The sequence below is a fragment of the Bos javanicus genome, chromosome 14 (assembly GCF_032452875.1).
Source record: "Bos javanicus breed banteng chromosome 14, ARS-OSU_banteng_1.0, whole genome shotgun sequence".
Taxonomy (NCBI): Eukaryota; Metazoa; Chordata; class Mammalia; order Artiodactyla; family Bovidae; genus Bos; species Bos javanicus.
Window position 1 is genome coordinate 43,384,565 of NC_083881.1, and position 17,434 is coordinate 43,401,998.

General features: G+C 39.3%; 1 protein-coding gene across 7 annotated transcripts in view; it reads right to left on the bottom strand.

Moving 5' to 3' along the window:
• Nucleotides 1-3,964: 3,964 nt before the first annotated feature.
• The window catches only part of TPD52 (tumor protein D52), a 130,543-nt gene continuing 117,073 nt past the window's right edge, over nt 3,965-17,434 (bottom strand). For 5 of the 7 annotated variants that reach the window (XM_061439062.1, XM_061439063.1, XM_061439061.1 and 2 more), the window contains 3 exons: nt 12,161-12,202; nt 10,597-10,645; nt 3,965-6,745 (listed from right to left, as the gene is read on the bottom strand). In XM_061439062.1, the coding sequence (XP_061295046.1) occupies nt 6,626-6,745; nt 10,597-10,645; nt 12,161-12,202 (211 nt within the window). In that variant the 3' untranslated portion in view covers nt 3,965-6,625. The remainder of the gene's footprint in view (nt 6,746-10,596; nt 10,646-12,160; nt 12,203-17,434) is intronic. The other 2 variants (XM_061439064.1, XM_061439060.1) reach the window with 1 other exon arrangement.

Sequence of the window (17,434 nt, forward strand, 5' to 3'; positions counted from 1 at the left end):
GCTGAGAAAAGACGAGAAGCAAAAAGCAAAGGAGAAAAGGAAAGATACTCATCTGAACTCAGAGTTCCAACGAATAGCAAGGAGAGATAAGAAACCCTTCCTCAGTGACCAATGCAAAGAAAGAGAGGAAAACAATTGAATGGGGAAGACTAGAGACCTCCTCAAGAATATTAGAGATAGCAAGGAACTAACCTTAGAATAGTGCATAATTGTATGAATCACACATTACTAGCCACCTGTATGGCAAGCCTTAAATTCAGTAGAGAGCTTCAAGTAAATTCTGCTCTAGATGAGTTCTCTCCTTTGGTACATAAACTGTTTATTTCCCTTGCCTCTTGATGAAGTCTTGCCTAAGACAGTTTTACATTACTAAGGCTATTGCTACTTCTGTTTCCCTTCAGGGGAAAAAAAAAAAAAAAGTAGTGAAAAGCTTTGGCCAGTGCTCTTAGTTCTAATTCAACCTCCAATCCTGATTGCAGGCGAGCAGTTTTTTTTGTTGTTGTTGCTGATTTGGTTTCCTCACATACAACCAAGTTATTAGTCTCTATCTCAAGTTTAAGGAAGTGCTCTGTAAACTTAATCAGCATCTACAGAGCAAATGGGATTGCTAATATCCAGTGTCAGACTCTATTTTTGGGGCTCCAAAATCACTGCAGATGGTGACTGCAGCCATGAAATTAAAAGATGCTTACTCCTTGGAAGGAAAGTTATGACCAACCTAGATAGCATATTCAAAAGCAGAGACATTACTTTGCCAACAAAGGTTCGTCTAGTCAAGGCTATGGTTTTTCCAGTGGTCATGTATGGATGTGAGAGTTGGACTGTGAAGTAGGCTGAGCACCGAAGAATTGATGCTTTTGAACTGTGGTGTTGGAGAAGACTCTTAAGAGTCCCTTGGACTTCAAGGAGATCCAACCAGTCCATTCTGAAGATCAGCCCTGGGATTTCTTTGGAAGGAATGATGCTGAAGCTGAAACTCCAGTACTTTGGCCACCTCATGCGAAGAGTTGACTCATTGGAAAAGACTGTGATGCTGGGAGGGATTGGGGGCAGGAGAAGGGGACAACAGAGGATGAGATGGCTGGATGGCATTACTGACTCGATGGACGTGAGTCTCAGTGACCTCCGGGAGTTGGTGATGGACAGGGAGGCCTGGCGTGCTGCGATTCATGGGGTTGCAAAGAGTCGGACACGACTGAGCGACTAAACTGAACTGAACATCCCAGCTCAAAAAATGAATGGCTGTATTATATTCATGTCCTACCTTAGCCAGATGATAACTTCCTTTGTTTTGATAATGCATTTGGGGACAAATTCTGATGTTTTTAATGGATAAGTGTGTATCAACTAACTTCAAGCATGCCTAGTTCTCTGCCTTTGGCAGAGTAACGGAAGCATCAGGTAAGATACTGTCCTTCCCTATATCAGTGCCAATAGTAACATCGACCCTAATGGCACTATGTTAACGTCACGGCCCCTTCTGATCCTCCTCCGATTCCTTGAACCACACCTTCCTTCTTGATTTATTAAAAATACAAGCTGTTTTTTCCCCATGTAGCTTGCAAATTGTTAGTATGCTTTGTAAAAATAGTAATGGCAGATAGCAAGTGAATAAAATATAATTCAAGCTCTTTGTCTGCTCGCTGTAATCTCATCTATAAAATCATGACAGCTCAACAGCCTTGAGTGAGGAATTGAAGGAAGTGGGTGTGAAATGCCCATCACCTACTGAAAGCTCAAACAGTGACTACTAGTGGCTAGATGGAAGTCATCAGAAGGTGATTTAGAAGTTTATGCCTTTCAAACATGTAAGAAAATCTGGAAAAAAGGGCTAGTGATACACTGGCAAGACAGATGAGTATAACTGTAAAGATAAGTCCTTTCAACCATAGAGATGAATGCTATCATTAAGGAGATCCTGTAGAAGATGACAAGAGATGGGCCATAACATTTAAGGATTTGGAAGAAGAGAATGCCAGAGAATAGTCAAACAGGCAAATGAGAAAATAATTCCAGAAACCAAGGGGAAATTTTTCAAGCGTGTTGGGATGGAGACTGTTAACAGTGAAAGTGGCCAGGCAGCATTTAAGTATGAAGTCCTGGCAGGTGATAGGCATGTGAGTTCTTTTGGCTCCTTTTAATTTTGGTTCATTTTTATTTCAGAATCAGAACATGGAAACTGAAATCTATGGTTTGTAGGTTTACTTAAAAGTGATAATGCTTTCTTCAGATCAGACCAGATCAGTCGCTCAGTCGTGTCTGACTCTTTGCGACCCCATGAATCGCAGCATGCCAGGCCTCCCTGTCCATCACCAACTCCCAGAGTTCACTCAGACTCATGTCCATTGAGTCAGTGATGCCATCCAGCCATCTCATCTTCTGTCGTCCCCTTCTCCTCTTGCCCCCAATCCCTCCCAGCATCAGAGTCTTTTCCAATGAGTCAACTCTTCACATGAGGTGGCCAAAGTACTGGTTTCAGCTTTAGCATCATTCCTTCCAAAGAAATCCCAGGGCTAATCTCCTTTAGAATTGACTGGTTGGATCTCCTTGCAGTCCAAGGGACTCTCAAGAGTCTTCTCCAACACCACAGTTCAAAAGCATCCATTCTTCGGTGCTCAGCCTACTTCACAGTCCAACTCTCACATCCATACATGACCACAGGAAAAACCATAGCCTTGACTAGACGAACCTTTGTTGGCAAAGTAATGTCTCTGCTTTTGAATATGCTATCTAGGTTGCTCATAACTTTCCTTCCAAGGAGTAAGCGTCTTTTAATTTCATGTCTGCAGTCACCATCTGTAGTGATTTTGGAGCCCCCCAAAATAAAGTCTGACACTGTTTCCACTTGTTTCCCCATCTATTTCCCATGAAGTGATGGGACTGGATGCCATAATCTTTGTTTTCTGAATGTTGAGCTTTAAGCCAACTTTTTCACTCTCCACTTTCACTTTCCTCAAGAGGCTTTTGAGTTCCTCTTCACTTTCTGCCATAAGGGTGGTGTCATCTGCATATCTGAGGTTATTGATATTTCTCCCGGCAATCTTGATTCCAGCTTGTGTTTCTTCCAGTCCAGCGTTTCTCATGATGTACTCTGCATAGAAGTTAAATAAGCAGGGTGACAATATACAGCCTTGACGAACTCCTTTTCCTATTTGGAACCAGTCTGTTGTTCCATGTCCAGCTCTAACTGCTGCTTCCTGACCTGCATACAGGTTTCTCAAGAGGCAGATCAAGTGGTCTGGTATTCCCATCTCTTGAAGAATTTTCCACAGTTTATTGTGATCCTCACAGTCAAAGGCTTTGGCATAGTCAATAAAGCAGAAATAGATGTTTTTCTGGAACTCTCTTGCTTTTTCCATGATCCAGCAGATGTTGGCAATTTGATCTCTGGTTCCTCTGCCTTTTCTAAAACCAGCTTGAACATCAGGAAGTTCACAGTTCACATATTGCTGAAGCCTGGCTTGGAGAATTTTGAGCATTACTTTACTAGCGTGTGAGATGAGTGCAATTGTGCGGTAGTTTGAGCATTCTTTGGCATTGCCTTTCTTTGGGATTGGAATGAAAACAGACCTTTTCCAGTCCTGTGGCCACTGCTGAGTGCTTTCTTAGTAACTGAAAACTAAATGGTCTCTATAATTAATCCAGTTACAGTGGGACAATTCACTAATTAATGGCCCAGTGTCTCTCCATTATGGATAAAAATCTGTTCTGTCATTTGGGTCTTAATATAAAGAAACATGCAATCCTTACACAGGACCTTATGCAGCATCTCTGGCACAAACTGAGCAAAAAGTCACTTACAAATGTCTTTGTGTAGTCAGCATGTAGCCTTTTTGTTTGATAAATTGATTCCATACAGCTACTGCTGGTTCTTTCTATACCCAGGATATGAGTCTGGAGAGAAGTTGTATAATTAATGGATTTACCACTTTCCTCAGCAGATAGGTAATACATACAAAAGAACTCATGCCCAAATTATAGACTTTTTATTGTTTTCAAATACTATACAAAAAAAAAAATAAACAGTAGTATTTCTTCATTAACAGATCCAGAAATAGTCCAAATTCAACATTATTTTTTCCCCTCTATTTCAGTAGTTTGAATTACTATTAAAATAATCCACTGGTTTCTACTCTCTTCCTTGGATTACTTTGGCTTCATAGGTGTAAGAATTCTTGCTTTATTTCCCACAAGCTCGATAAATTAAGGATATTCCTTTGTAAGAAGGGGATAATTTTAGGAATTGTTTTCTTCTATCACTCTTCTTGAATCCTTAAGTATCTGAGCTCTCAGTCTTGTTGCTATGCTCTTCTAGTGTTAAACATGAAACACAGTAGAATAACCAGGATCCCTCTCTGGTGCTCTTAGTAATTACTGTGTTCTAAATTGCTTAAGTATCTGTGAATCTGTAATATTGGATCTTCCATAGAGACTACTTGGAATAAGATTTCTAGGTTGATGTGTATTTTTCTACATTTATCCTCCCTCTACTTTTTTGTTGCTTCTTTAGAGGCAGAGTGCTTTGCCATAGATTAAATCATTTCTAAATTAAGTTTAGGTAGATGTCTATAAAAGTGTTTCTCCATTTTCTTCTTTTACGACCATCACCAGTACCCACGTACACCCATCCCACCTTCCAACCCTACCTCTATCATTTCTCCCATAAAATAAAGAGATTTGAGGATATTTTGTTAAACTGAGGAAATCGCCATCTTCTCCATTTTGCCTTATTAAAAACACAGTAACAGAGCAGGACATCCAAGAATCAGTGTGATGAAAGATGTGATAAAAGCAACTGAAAGACTAACTGGTTGAAAAAATAACTTACCAGCCTTATTGAGTAACCATAGTATCTCTTTAAAAAGACAAATGTATACACATGGATTCCTCTGGGACAATGCTTCAACAACCTTTGCCTTAAAGCCTTTGCAAGTAAATACAGTAGTCTGATACCATGAAGCAATGATATAAAGCAGATGGTAAAAAATTGCCTTTTTTTTTTTTAAAGCCTGGGTACCAGTTGATTATGTAATACAACAAGCTGTTTCCAGACCATTGGTCTCATAATAAATATTGGGACCTGTGCTACTGACACACAGAATTTATTAAGCTTTTCACATGTAATAGAGCAGAGTTTCAATTGCATCTGAAGTGCTCACAAAAGCTCCAGCAATCAAAAAGGGCAGCATGTTACTTCACAACAATCAACACTTGTAGCTTTTCAGATTTGGTTTTCATAAGATAATTTATCCCCAAGTAAATCTAGTCATGCTTTTAAAAAATGCTTTAGGTCACTCCAAACTTGGCAATTAACATTTGGCATAAACAATAATAAAACAATCACAACTTGATAAATAACAAATACAACATTGTAGGCCATAACCATACACAGCATAAGGAAAAGATAGTGATGATGAGTAAGTAACTACTAGAGTTAATGAGAGTACCTTGGCCTCCATGCAGATACTTCCAGAGGCTTTGGTTCATTCAGCCCTGACACTCTGTTTTCAAAGCAGGGGGCAATGCCTACAGTATCATTTTGTAATTTCTAACAAACTGAAAACAAGTAAGTAGAAAATGATGAGTTGATTTTTATTAATGCATGAAATCCTCAGGAGTTATTACCAACCCCTTAGTATAAAAATTTTTCAAGTTATATTAGTCATATAACTTGGTGTGCTTATTTTAAATGCTGCTAAATGAATTAAATGAAGACAGCGTTTCCCCTAATGCGATTGATTTTAGCACTTTTCAGCTACCTAGATCTAAAAAAACTTTCAGGCTTTGGAACTGAACGTTTGAGGACAGTGTTCAAATTTCAACCTATTGATAATACAATATACTTGATTTAGAATGTTACCTTATAATTTCCTCCAAAACTAAAATTTTAATCTGGTGAAAAATAAGTAGCTATAAGTAGCATAATAACCATGACACTGAAATGGTTACTGTCACAGATGGTGATAAACAAAGGGCTCCACTCTCAGGTCACCTAGGATTTGAAATTACTGTACATAATGTCACTTACAAAACTATAAGAAACTGAATATAGAGAAGATTTACTTAGTCTGGTGTCTTCAGACACCCAAGATATAAGATACTTTATCCCCAAACGATACTCAAAAATATTTTGTGTAGCTGTTTAGTTCTTCCCTCGGAGGTAAAGAACATTTCGCCAAAACTTTTTTAATAAGCAGGATGCAGAGCATTTTAAAGAAGAGTCTAATCTAGGAATCAAATATACAGAGATTCAAAGAGGAAAAACAGAAACCTGTATAGAAGAAAAAGATCAAACTGGTAGCCCACACCCAGAGCAATTGTGTAAGCAATTATGATAACCCACAGCTTCTCATTTCATTCTAGTGAGGATCCCCAGGTACTAGATGTGTTTTCATCGTGACATTTGCTAAATAAAGGGGCTGAAATGCACACTAAAGGGTGTTTCCCAGGAATAGAAGTGAAGATACTTTTACATTGTTCAACCCACAAGCTATTTGGTCAAAGGAATATGTAAAGCTCAACAAAAGCACATCTGGTGGAAGTTCATGGCAATGAATGTTGACAAGATGTGCTTGGATCTCGCTTGCAGCATCTGGCAGTGAGCAGCAGAACAAAGGTGGGAGGCTCACAGGCCCTCCTGCGTCTGCTCTGGAAGAGGCTCCGTGGTGGTGGCACTGGCGCTTGCAGTCGAATTCAAGACTTCTCCGAAATCACCACCAGCAGGCTTGTTTCCCCCGACTTTAGACTTTGAAAAGTTCAAAAAGGAAGAGACGTTATGAAACACACACTTCGCTGACTCTGCATAAAGTAACTCAAATCTTACTTTGAAGAAAAAATAAACCAGGAGCCCGAGAGCTCAGTGATTATTAGATTTGTACAGATTTAGTACTGTGGTCATGTTCCATGCAGTTTCATAGAAAAACTTAGGCAGTTTCCGTGCTGAAAATATTCAAATTGGTAAATTCTACCCCTTTACTTTCTCCCCCATCTGCTTATTGTTCTTCACAGGGAAATTTATCTTTATAAATATAGAATTAAATATAAAATATTATATAAATTTAAATATATTTAATATAAAATTTATAGAATTATATAAGGCCTGTTATGCTAAAGAATTTACTGAACTCTCTATATCTAGATAACATTTTGTGAAATATTATTGAGTAAAACAAAGGAAAGAAATACATGTATGTTTCCCAGACACAGCATGATGCTCTTAGCTCAGTCGTGACTGGCCACAGACTCATTAACAGTTGGAATCTAGTTGAAATTTGCACTCTCATTCTTTACGGCCTCCCATCCAAAATCTTTGAATTGTCTGAAAAATTGGCATGACTTGTATCCACTGTATGGTTATTAAATTTATTAAAACATTCCTTAATTATAAGAAAATGTTAAGAAGACCTCTTGCAATTTATAAGTCTAAAATAGCTCCTCCCGCCACTGGTCCCTTCCCACTCCAAGGCCGTGAATGGCAGTAGCACCTCCCAGTCAGACTGCTTTGTTATCCTTGGTCCTTCCCCATCTTGTTCCCCATCCAGTCGATCACTAACTTTTTGTCTGTCACTTCTAAATATCTTTCGACTCCATTCCATTGGCACTAGCTCGACTCATACTCCATCATCTTTGGCCTGATCACAACACCTTCCTCCCACCTTGTCTCCTTCTCCATTCTCTCTCCCCTTAGTTCTGCAGGGCCAACACTGAATCTTTCTAAAATGCACAGAAGAATGTATGACTCGGATTGCTTAAAATCTTTCAGTGGCTTCCCACCTTTTCTTTAAGGTGGCCCACCTATCTAGCTCTGTCTCTTGCTTTATAACCTATAGCACAGTAAAGTTCCTCAAAGGGTCCCCAAAGCTTCAAACATTCCTTCCAACCTAAAGGCCTCCATGTACATTACTGCATCTTCAGAGAAGTCTCTCTGACCTTCCCTCCTGCCAAGGGTGGCAGAGTCCCACTGCTGATCCTCACTGCGGCCTTGACCTCCACTGTCCTAGTGCTTTGTTGTTGTTGTTGTTTAGTCACTAAGTCATTTCAAACTCTTTTGTGACCCCGTGGACTATAGCCCACCAGGCTCCTCTGTCCATGGGATTTTCCGGGCAAGAATACTGGAGTGGGTTGCCATTTCTTTCTCCATGGCATCTTTCCAACTTAGGGATCGAAACTGCGTCTCCTGCCTCTCCTGCGTTGCAAGTGGATTCTTTACCACTGAGCCACTTGGGAAGCCCTTACCCCCCCTTTATTTTCATTGGCCATTTAATTGCCTCAACATCTTCAGAAAGCATCTGTGTCACTCTTGGTCACTGTGGTATTCCCAGTGCCCAATACTCATCTCCTGGTACATGGCAAATGCTCAAGAATCACAGTTAATGACTCAATCCACAACCTAAATGAAAGTACAAGTAGACCCCATGTTTAACTGAATATCAGTGTAAGTTAGGAAAAACTATATCCCAAGCATACAACTATATTTTACAGCTTCCTTTGTGATATTTGTCTAATACATTATATGCTTTTAAAAATTACATTTTTTAAAATCTGAATGGTGCCTAGTCATATTTCAAAAACTGATTTTATAGAGTCTGAATATACTCAGGAGGAGAGTACATAGTAATGACCTGGAAGTTTCTCCTCCTCTTCATTGTTAAAAGAACAGAGGCTGCCTGGTTTTCCAGCTAGTCATTTCAAAAACTAACACTCAGGGTAATTTCAAGGAGAGACTATGATATTCCTAAAATTTTGAGAACTGAATTAGAGTAAAACCTTGACTTCTTGGGATGCAATTTGTTTTCAAATACCTAAGTAGGAATTAACAAGAATAAAGCAGGCCTCTGGTACTGACCTAGAAGAATGACCGTGATGTATTTTTTTGCTCATCAAATATTTATTAAGTAGCTGCAGTATGTCAAGGACTCTTCCAGGCCACTGAAAAGCATCAGTGAGCAAAAAGAACAGGGGCCTGAATTTGTGGATTCATTAGAGCATGCATGCTAGGGGCATTAAATGAACAAGTTGCAGGGCTGTGTGTACAGTGTGATTCCTTTTTGAAAAACACACATTTATGTAGAAAGAGAAAAGGTGGGAGTAGTGTTTCTATATGCAAGAAAAAAAGATCCAGCCTGTGATACAGTGTTTGGTTTTCTTTCTATTAGCATACCCTGATTCTGTAATTTTAAAAAGCTGTATTTAAAAAGAAATGACTCAATTACAATTCTGAAAGATAAAATATGATTATTTTAAAGCTGATATAGATGAAATACTTAAGATATCAGTATTATCTTAATACTTAAGTTACTAGTTTTAATTTGTTTTTTTTAATTTAATTTAATTTTTTTTTAATTTTATTAATTTGTTTTTATTACTTAAGATATTTTATTTTAAAGATATCCACCATAATTGCCAGAATTCGTTTTGGAAAAAATGAACATATGGGCTTCGTACAAACTCTGTGGAGAAGGTTGGACAGTGGATGGGAACAAAACATCATTTCTCATCACTTGTGATCCTTGATGATTTTATAGTTTCGAATATAATCTTGAAGGTAATGCAATTTACAAATTCATAAAGTTGATTATTATGGGCAAATGTCCACCTTCACCAAAATCAAAGCAATCAAAAAATAAAAGTGAATCATCAGTGATCACCACAGCATCGTCATCATAATAAAAATGTCCAATAATTAAGGACTGAACAAACAATATCCATTATAAGGCTATGCAAGCAGCCGTTAAACATAATATTGAAGAATATTTAATGATACCGAAAAATGTTTATGACTTATGGTTAATTCTTCTTTTTTTTAATATTTATTTGGCTGCATCAGGTCTTAGTTGTAGCATACAAGATCTTCCTTGTGTCATGCAGGGTCTTTCACTGTGGTGCACACACTCCCTAATTGCAATTCTTGGGCTTAGTTGCCCCACAGCATGTGGCATCTTAGTTCCCCACCCAGGAATCTAATCTACGTCCATTGCATTGCAAGGCAGATTCTTAACCACTGGACCACCAGGGAAGTCCCTGGTTAATTTTTTTTAAAGTGCAATAGTATAGTCCTACAACATATCACTGTTCCTGGGTTGTAGGACCATATTTTTATGTTTTATTCTTTGTGCTTTTCTATATTGTTTTTAATTTTCTACAATGAGATTTGTATTACATTTTGTCCAATTACAAAAGTATTTGAAGTGAATAATAAAAAAGCAGCACAAACTTCTGAAGTACTACTTTTAAAAATTACATGTTTCTTTTCAGCACTCATGCTGTCATACTACAATATATACTCAAAAAATTATATTAAGAGTATTTATCACCTTGGTTGGTTTAGTCGCTAAGTCATGTCCAACGCTTGCAACCCCATGGACTATAGCCTGCCAGGGTCCTCTGTCCGTGGTATTCTCCAGGCAAGAATACTGGAGTGGGTTGCCATTTCCTTCTCCAATATATCACCTTAAATACCCATTAAAAGGTAAAGATTAAAGTTATTAAAGTTCTTTAAATATTTTTGAAAGGAAATTCTAATTTGAATAATCTACCCACAACAAAGAAAGTTCAGGCACCAAACAAGATAACAAAAAGACCCTGTTCTTTACTTGCCTTTAAGTTTTCAACCTTTTCTTCAAATGATTTGAAAGTTGGGGAGTTTCTATGGAGAGAAAAGAAAAATAATAAAATTACACACACGGAACAAAAATTTCAACAATTCAGAAAACATTATTAGTTGACTGTATTCCCCTTGGCCATTATTCTCAATCAGCAAAAGAACACATAAACCATACGTAACACCTGTACCATAGGCATACATACAAATGGTGTCTTATGATGTGAGATTATCAACTTCTGTTCTAAGATTTCTACAACAATCTTTTTGATTCTTTGAACGGAGCCAGTGTTAGACATACAGATAAAAATACATGTGTGAGAAGAGGGAACAAAGTCAGGTACAACACTAAGTCTAGCACTTCCTCAACCAACTGGTCACCATATAAGAAAAAGCCACTGTTAGCTCAGTCTGACTTTGGTTAAAGTGCTACAGTCCAGAACTAATGTTTAAATTCATACGTTGCCTGGCAAGATTTCTACCTCAACCCACATCAGCTCAGCAGGACAAGCAAACCACAGGAGGTTCCACACCAGGGATCCTGGTTCCCAGGAGCAGCATAACAGGAGAAACAGAGACCAAAAGGAAGGGAGGGGCACGGAACTCGATTTGGCCACTTCACAAAGCTGCCCCAACTAACAGAGGCTCTCCAAGCCCACAGGAAGCCGCTCCCGTGCCTTCACATCCGTCCGCATTAGTTAGGGAGGGTCACAGTGCCCGTGTGTCGCTTTCACCTCGGTTTCCAAAGTTTTATACGATCCACCTGATCTCCAATATCCTTCCTGCTACCATGATGAAACAGGAGAAGAAGGAAAAATGGGCTTCCCCCTTCCTACCATCGTGACGGGCAGTCGGTCCCAAAGGGTGATCCCCAGACCAGCTGTATCAGTAGCCCTTGGGAAGTTGTTAGCAAAGCAAATTTTCAGGTCCCACCCCAGGCTTACAGAATCAGAAAGTCAACATGGGCCCACCAGGCAGGGACTTTTAACAAGCCCTCCAGGTAGTTCCAATGAACACTAAAGTTCAAGTCAAGCGTACATTGTTGAAAAATTCTCTGCCTCTACAGAGAGGTCAGGTGAGGTAGTAAAAGGTGCCACCTGCAAGTGCTTACTGATGAAAGAGGACACTAGAACGAGGTCTCAGTTGGTTCCAGATGTCCCAATGGGATGAAGGAAGTAGAAATGGGGATGATGAGAAAAAGGGAGACTGTAACTAAAGCTAATGTGAACAGAGGAGGTGGGCCACCTACATCCACGAAAAGAAAAGGTTGATCAGATAAGCAGTGTTCAATTTTTTTTTAATTAAACAGATTCCAGAATGAAAAAATTTAACAGGTTTACAAAATAAAGTAGAAATAATTCCTTTTTAAAATCACAAACATTTAATGGATTTCTTACACCAGCCCAAAAACATTGGGAAGACCAACTGAAAGCTAGTAACAGTTTTCACAGCTTGTTTAGAGCAGACTTCTAGCTCCTACTTCAGAACATTCAAGAGAAACATCTGGATAAAAAGTAAGAAAGCATAAGACCAACTACATTTTGTGAAAATATACTTTACCTCATAGCAGGCATGCTAATTGAGTGTTGAATGGAGCGTATGCTAAGAGGCAGCATTAAAAAGAGACAGAAATGGAGTTAGTAAAGTGGCGATTAGATATTATAAAAAGCAAACAAAATTTAGTTTTCTAGAATCTTGTTCTTCTGGCACCATAAAAAATTACTTGCTTTTTGAGGTGGAGGGGATCAAAGTTAGCACAATGTAACTTTTATTCATGAGCCAATTTGATTCCAGTAGTTCATAATTCAGCTAATAAATCAACTTGGCATTTTTATAGCACTTTGAAAACTGTCGAGTGCTTTCACCAGTACCTGTAAGGCATCTGGCATCAAGCTCAAGAGTTAATAATTTATAGGTCACAGCAGAATCATAAATGGAACTTAGGTCTTTGAACTCCTAATCTAGTGCTCACCACCTCCCCTCAAAAGATGAAGCACACACATACAGGTACGTACACACACACACACACACACACACACAAGCAAGACCACTGAAGAGTTCCTGCAGCCATCATTCTCCCACACATTTGGTACCAGAACAGAAAGGTCTCAGAATCACTATTTGACAACTTCAAGTGACTTTAAAATGACATCACTTCTTAGTAGCAGTAGTCAGTTTTCTAGTAAGAAACCTGTACTTGCTCTTAATTAAACTAAATGTCCTTATAGGCCATTCAAATAAGATTTGCCCCCTGTCATTATACAACTTGCAGCTGTCAACACCCTTGAGCATACGCCTATTTGCATTCCCTTTCCTGACTGGTGGTGGGTACAAGCCCTATTATGCACAGCGCAGAATCAAGAGGAGGAGACGGGGAGTATAAAAAGGGAAGCAGAGCGCGATCACTGCCACTCCTTCGGGGTCAGCCTGCTCCCACGTCTTGGGAATGTACTATCCCCTCTGTTTAATAAAAGAACTGTAACTGAGCTGTAACCAGTCAGTCATTTCAAATCCTTGCTACATCAAGATAGGAACTGAGAAATCATTGAGATAGGAACTGAGAAATCCTGTCTGTGTGAGCTGTAATTAGTCTATTGTCCCAAATCTTTGTTACAATGAGACAAGAAATGAGAGAGAGAGAGAAATCGACCTGACATGAAGCTGCCTCTATTGTCACAGCCACCTTGCCAAAGCCACCTTCTACCATCAGTAGAGTTCCACCCACCAAAATTAATCTTCTGGTAATCTACAAATTGTTTAGACTGAATGAAAAGAAAAACAAAACTATTTGATACAATTAAGATTCTTATCCTGGGATTGTGTAATTAAAACACTAAGGCGCTAATCAGTTAGTGGTAGGCACTTGAGCTAAAAACTCATGGAGGCTTTGATGTTGAGGAAGATATTTTTGGGGAACAGGTAAAAGTTGTTAAGAGTACAGAGGAAGCCAATTCCCAAAGAAAGATTTGCATATGAGCAGAGAGGAAGAGGAAAGGAAGGAGAGATGACCATGAAGAAAAGAGGGCTCAAGTGTGACAGAAAGGAGTTTCTTGGTTTCTTTGGGCTCTAGAAGCTACCTTGACTTCTAACAGCTTTCCAATCTGCAGGACTAATCTGGATGGGGCTGGGCTTGCTTCCTTTCCTTGTCTTGAATTACAAAACAACCTTCATTCTGTGCAACGCCTTTCCCTTTTTAGGTGAGCAAAGTCAGTCTTCTATTCCACTTAACCAAAAGACTCTTCACTAGAACATTTTGGCAGAAATAAATTCTGGCAAAAGAAAGTACATAATAGCTAAGCCAGTGATAAGTTGTTTGTCCACAGGACTCACACAGTGAATTCCATAGTATCAACAAAATGAGAAAATGGGTGAATGAAGTAAGTACAAATTCAGAAATGGACAGTTAATTCTGGTCATTGTCCCTAAGTATCTACATAAAAGATCATTTCCTCCAGTGGTCATCTGGTGTGTTCTGTGCCCCTTTAAACCAGGAGACAAGTTAGTTTAAAGGAACTAGGGCAAAGGCAGAGTGAGGAGAAAAATCATAAAAGCGAGTTAATTCTAGACGCATCAAATTGACTATGAAGTTAACATCCAGGGCAGAAGTCAATTCAGGATTATACTCCATAAGAAACAAGTCCTGATCATAAAAGTTGAAAAACTGAATTGTAAATGTCACCTGGAATTTTCAGGGGATGAAGAATTAAAACAGGAAAGCAGTGGGGAGCTATGCATGACTCATCAAGGGGTCCTCCCTGGATTAGGTAAGAGAAGGATGGCGGTGGAGCATCATTGAGAGGGGACATTAGGGGGACAGGGGAAACTGACCAACAGGGTAAACAGTTAGGAGAAAACTCAATAATGTTGGAAATACAGACAACTTTTAAAAAATATTTTGTTTTTACAACATTATCATAGAAAAGTACTGAGAGAAATGAGAGGCGCTCCATATTAAGTGCCTAGCAGATGCCAAAGATGTTTGTGATATGACTTAAAGAATGTTAAAAACGATCTCTTTGAGAATATTAAGAAATAGTATAGCATCTCCTGTAGAGGACTTTAGGTTCCTTTATGGGATAATGACAAAGTCACTCTTGCTGGTATTGCACTTCAATCAGCAGCTATAGCAGATGAAGAATTTAAACATTTGAGTACCATGAAGGATGCACTCACTAAATATGTGTAAGTGCGAATGTGTAACAAAAAGCAAGGAAGTAATTAACACTAAGGTGTTCATTTTGTGATAAACACAGTTGAATTTCTGTATGTGTTACTTTTCACAATAAGAAAAGATTAAAAAGAACAGAGATTGATATCAGAGTAATACAAAGTCAAGGTGCCGCCATTTTTGAAGTAGCCATTACAGCAGCAAGAACAAGGAGTGCATATTAATTTCAAGTCCAACCAAGGCTTCTCTACCTGAACATCTCTACAACCCATATTCAGATCAAATTCTATTTTATCGGTGGCTAGTGTGTAATCTAACAATCGGTCAGCTGTCTTTGCATTTTTAGCTTCCCTATGCAAGGTTCGGAGAAGGCAATGGCACCCCACTCCAGTACTCCTGCCTAGAAAATCCCATGGACGGAGGAGCCTGGTAGGCTGCAGTCCATGGGGTCGTGAAGAGTCGGACACAACTGAGCGACTTCACTCTCACTTTTCAGTTTCATGCATTGGAGAAGGAAATGGCAACCCACTCCAGTGTTCTTGCCTGGAGAATCCCAGGGACGGGGAAGCCTGGTGGGCTGCCGTCTATGGGGTCGCACAGAGTCAGACATGACTGAAGCGACTTAGCAGCAGCAGCATGCAAGGTTACACAGTTTCAATTCTCTTCAACTTACATATCACCTCCAATTTCACTGATGTTCAAATATAATATGGAAAACTTCAAAAGCAAAAAGCCACATTGCTCCTGGACCAGAACTATCTCTAATAGATGTTAATATATTGGGAAGATTAGCTAGCATCTATAAAGCAAATTCGGAGAAGGCAATGGTACCCCACTCCAGTACTTTTGCCTGGAAAATCCCATAGACGGAGGAGCCTGGTAGGCTGCAGTCCATGGGGTCGTGAAGAGTCGGACACAACTGAGCGACTTCACTCTCACTTTTCAGTTTCATGCATTGGAGAAGGAAATGGCAACCCACTCCAGTGTTCTTGCCTGGAGAATCCCAGGGACGGGGGAGCCTGGTGGGCTGCCGTCTATGGGGTCGCACAGAGTCGGACACGACTGAAGCAACTTAGCAGCAGCAGCAGCAGCAGCATAAAGCAAATTTTGTTGCAAGTTTTTCCAACTGGATTTCAACCCTCAAAGACAGTAACCTACAATCAAAGCAGGAATGTAAATCTGGATTCCTCAAAACACTAAAGGAAAAAAATCAAAGAGGACAACCTGACTCTCACTCAGACACACTAAGTATTTTACAATCTAATATTTGCTCTTACTTTGGAAGTTATTCTTTTAAAAAGCTGAATTGACTTTTTAAATGTTTGTTGTTTCTTACATGGCTGTTTGAACTTTTCATCCCTAATAATATTAAAGGGGGAGGAGTAGAGGGAAAAGAAGAAGGAAGAATGTAGCAAATGGCAGCCAGAGAAAGAAGAGAGGCTGGTCAACATGTTTCAAAGCATACTGCGTGCGGAGCATGCTTTTAAGAGCCATCCATGTATTGTTATTCCTTTTTGCCCTCAAAATAATGTCTTGATCACAGGTGATGAACCAAAGTAACTGCCAGACAGTGGCTGGAGGGTCGAAGTCTTAAGCTATCGTTGCCCTGGGGAGACAGAACAAGGCAGAGGGGACCACAGGCTCCTGAACTTGTGTGTGCCTGGGTTCAAGTCCTGGCCTTCAGCCAGATGGCTGTGTGACCATGGGGAAGTCACTTAACCTTTCTGTGGCTCAGTTTTCCTCATCTGAAAAATCAAAAAGCTAACAGTACCTACTATAACTGTTTACCATTATATTATTATTACAGATGACTTTATTTTTTACTTATTCATGTATTCGGCTGTGTTGGGTCTTAGTTATTACACACTGGCCCATGGCATGTAGGATCGTAGCTCCTCAACCATGAAGTGAACGTGTGTACCCTGCATTGCCAGGCAGCTTCTTTTCCACTGGACCACTAGGGAAGTCCCTACAGATGACTTGAACTGAAATACACGTTAATGCTTATCTAAGATTATATCCTTTAAAGCCTTCAAATTTCACCCAGCCATTATTTTGGCTGGTAACTCAAACCCTACAGTCCAGGACAGTGCCTGGCACAAAGCTGTCATTCTATAAATACTTTTGAATTAAAGAACGAATGAATAAATAACTGCAGCAACCGAAATTAGGATGTATGAGCATGAAAGATAGGAAAGTGCATAAAAGTTTTTCAAATTCTGGAACTTCCTTGGCGGTCCAGTGGTTAAGATGCTACACTCCCAATGCAGGAGGCCCACGTTCAATACCTGGTCGGGGAACTAGACCCCACAGGCCACAACTAACATCTTGCACAGCCAAATAAATTTTTTTAAAAACCTTTACAAATTCATATCAAAAGGTACCCTATTATAACAAAAGAGATCATTTCTTATTAAGTGGTAGAAATTTTCAGCAAAATGGAATCATCTGGAATAACTTGAATGAACCCCAAACCAATTTTTAAAACTTAGAGGCCAAAAGGAGAAGGTTCTTTTGAAGAGAAAGGCAAATCCTCCTGAACATATCAGAAATATTTGTCTAATGAGGCTGCTGAATTGTTAGAGCATGCTCTTAATAACATGAACATCAATTAAACACCTGCACCCAGTGAAATGAAAACACTCCTTTAAAGTTTCTCTCAACAA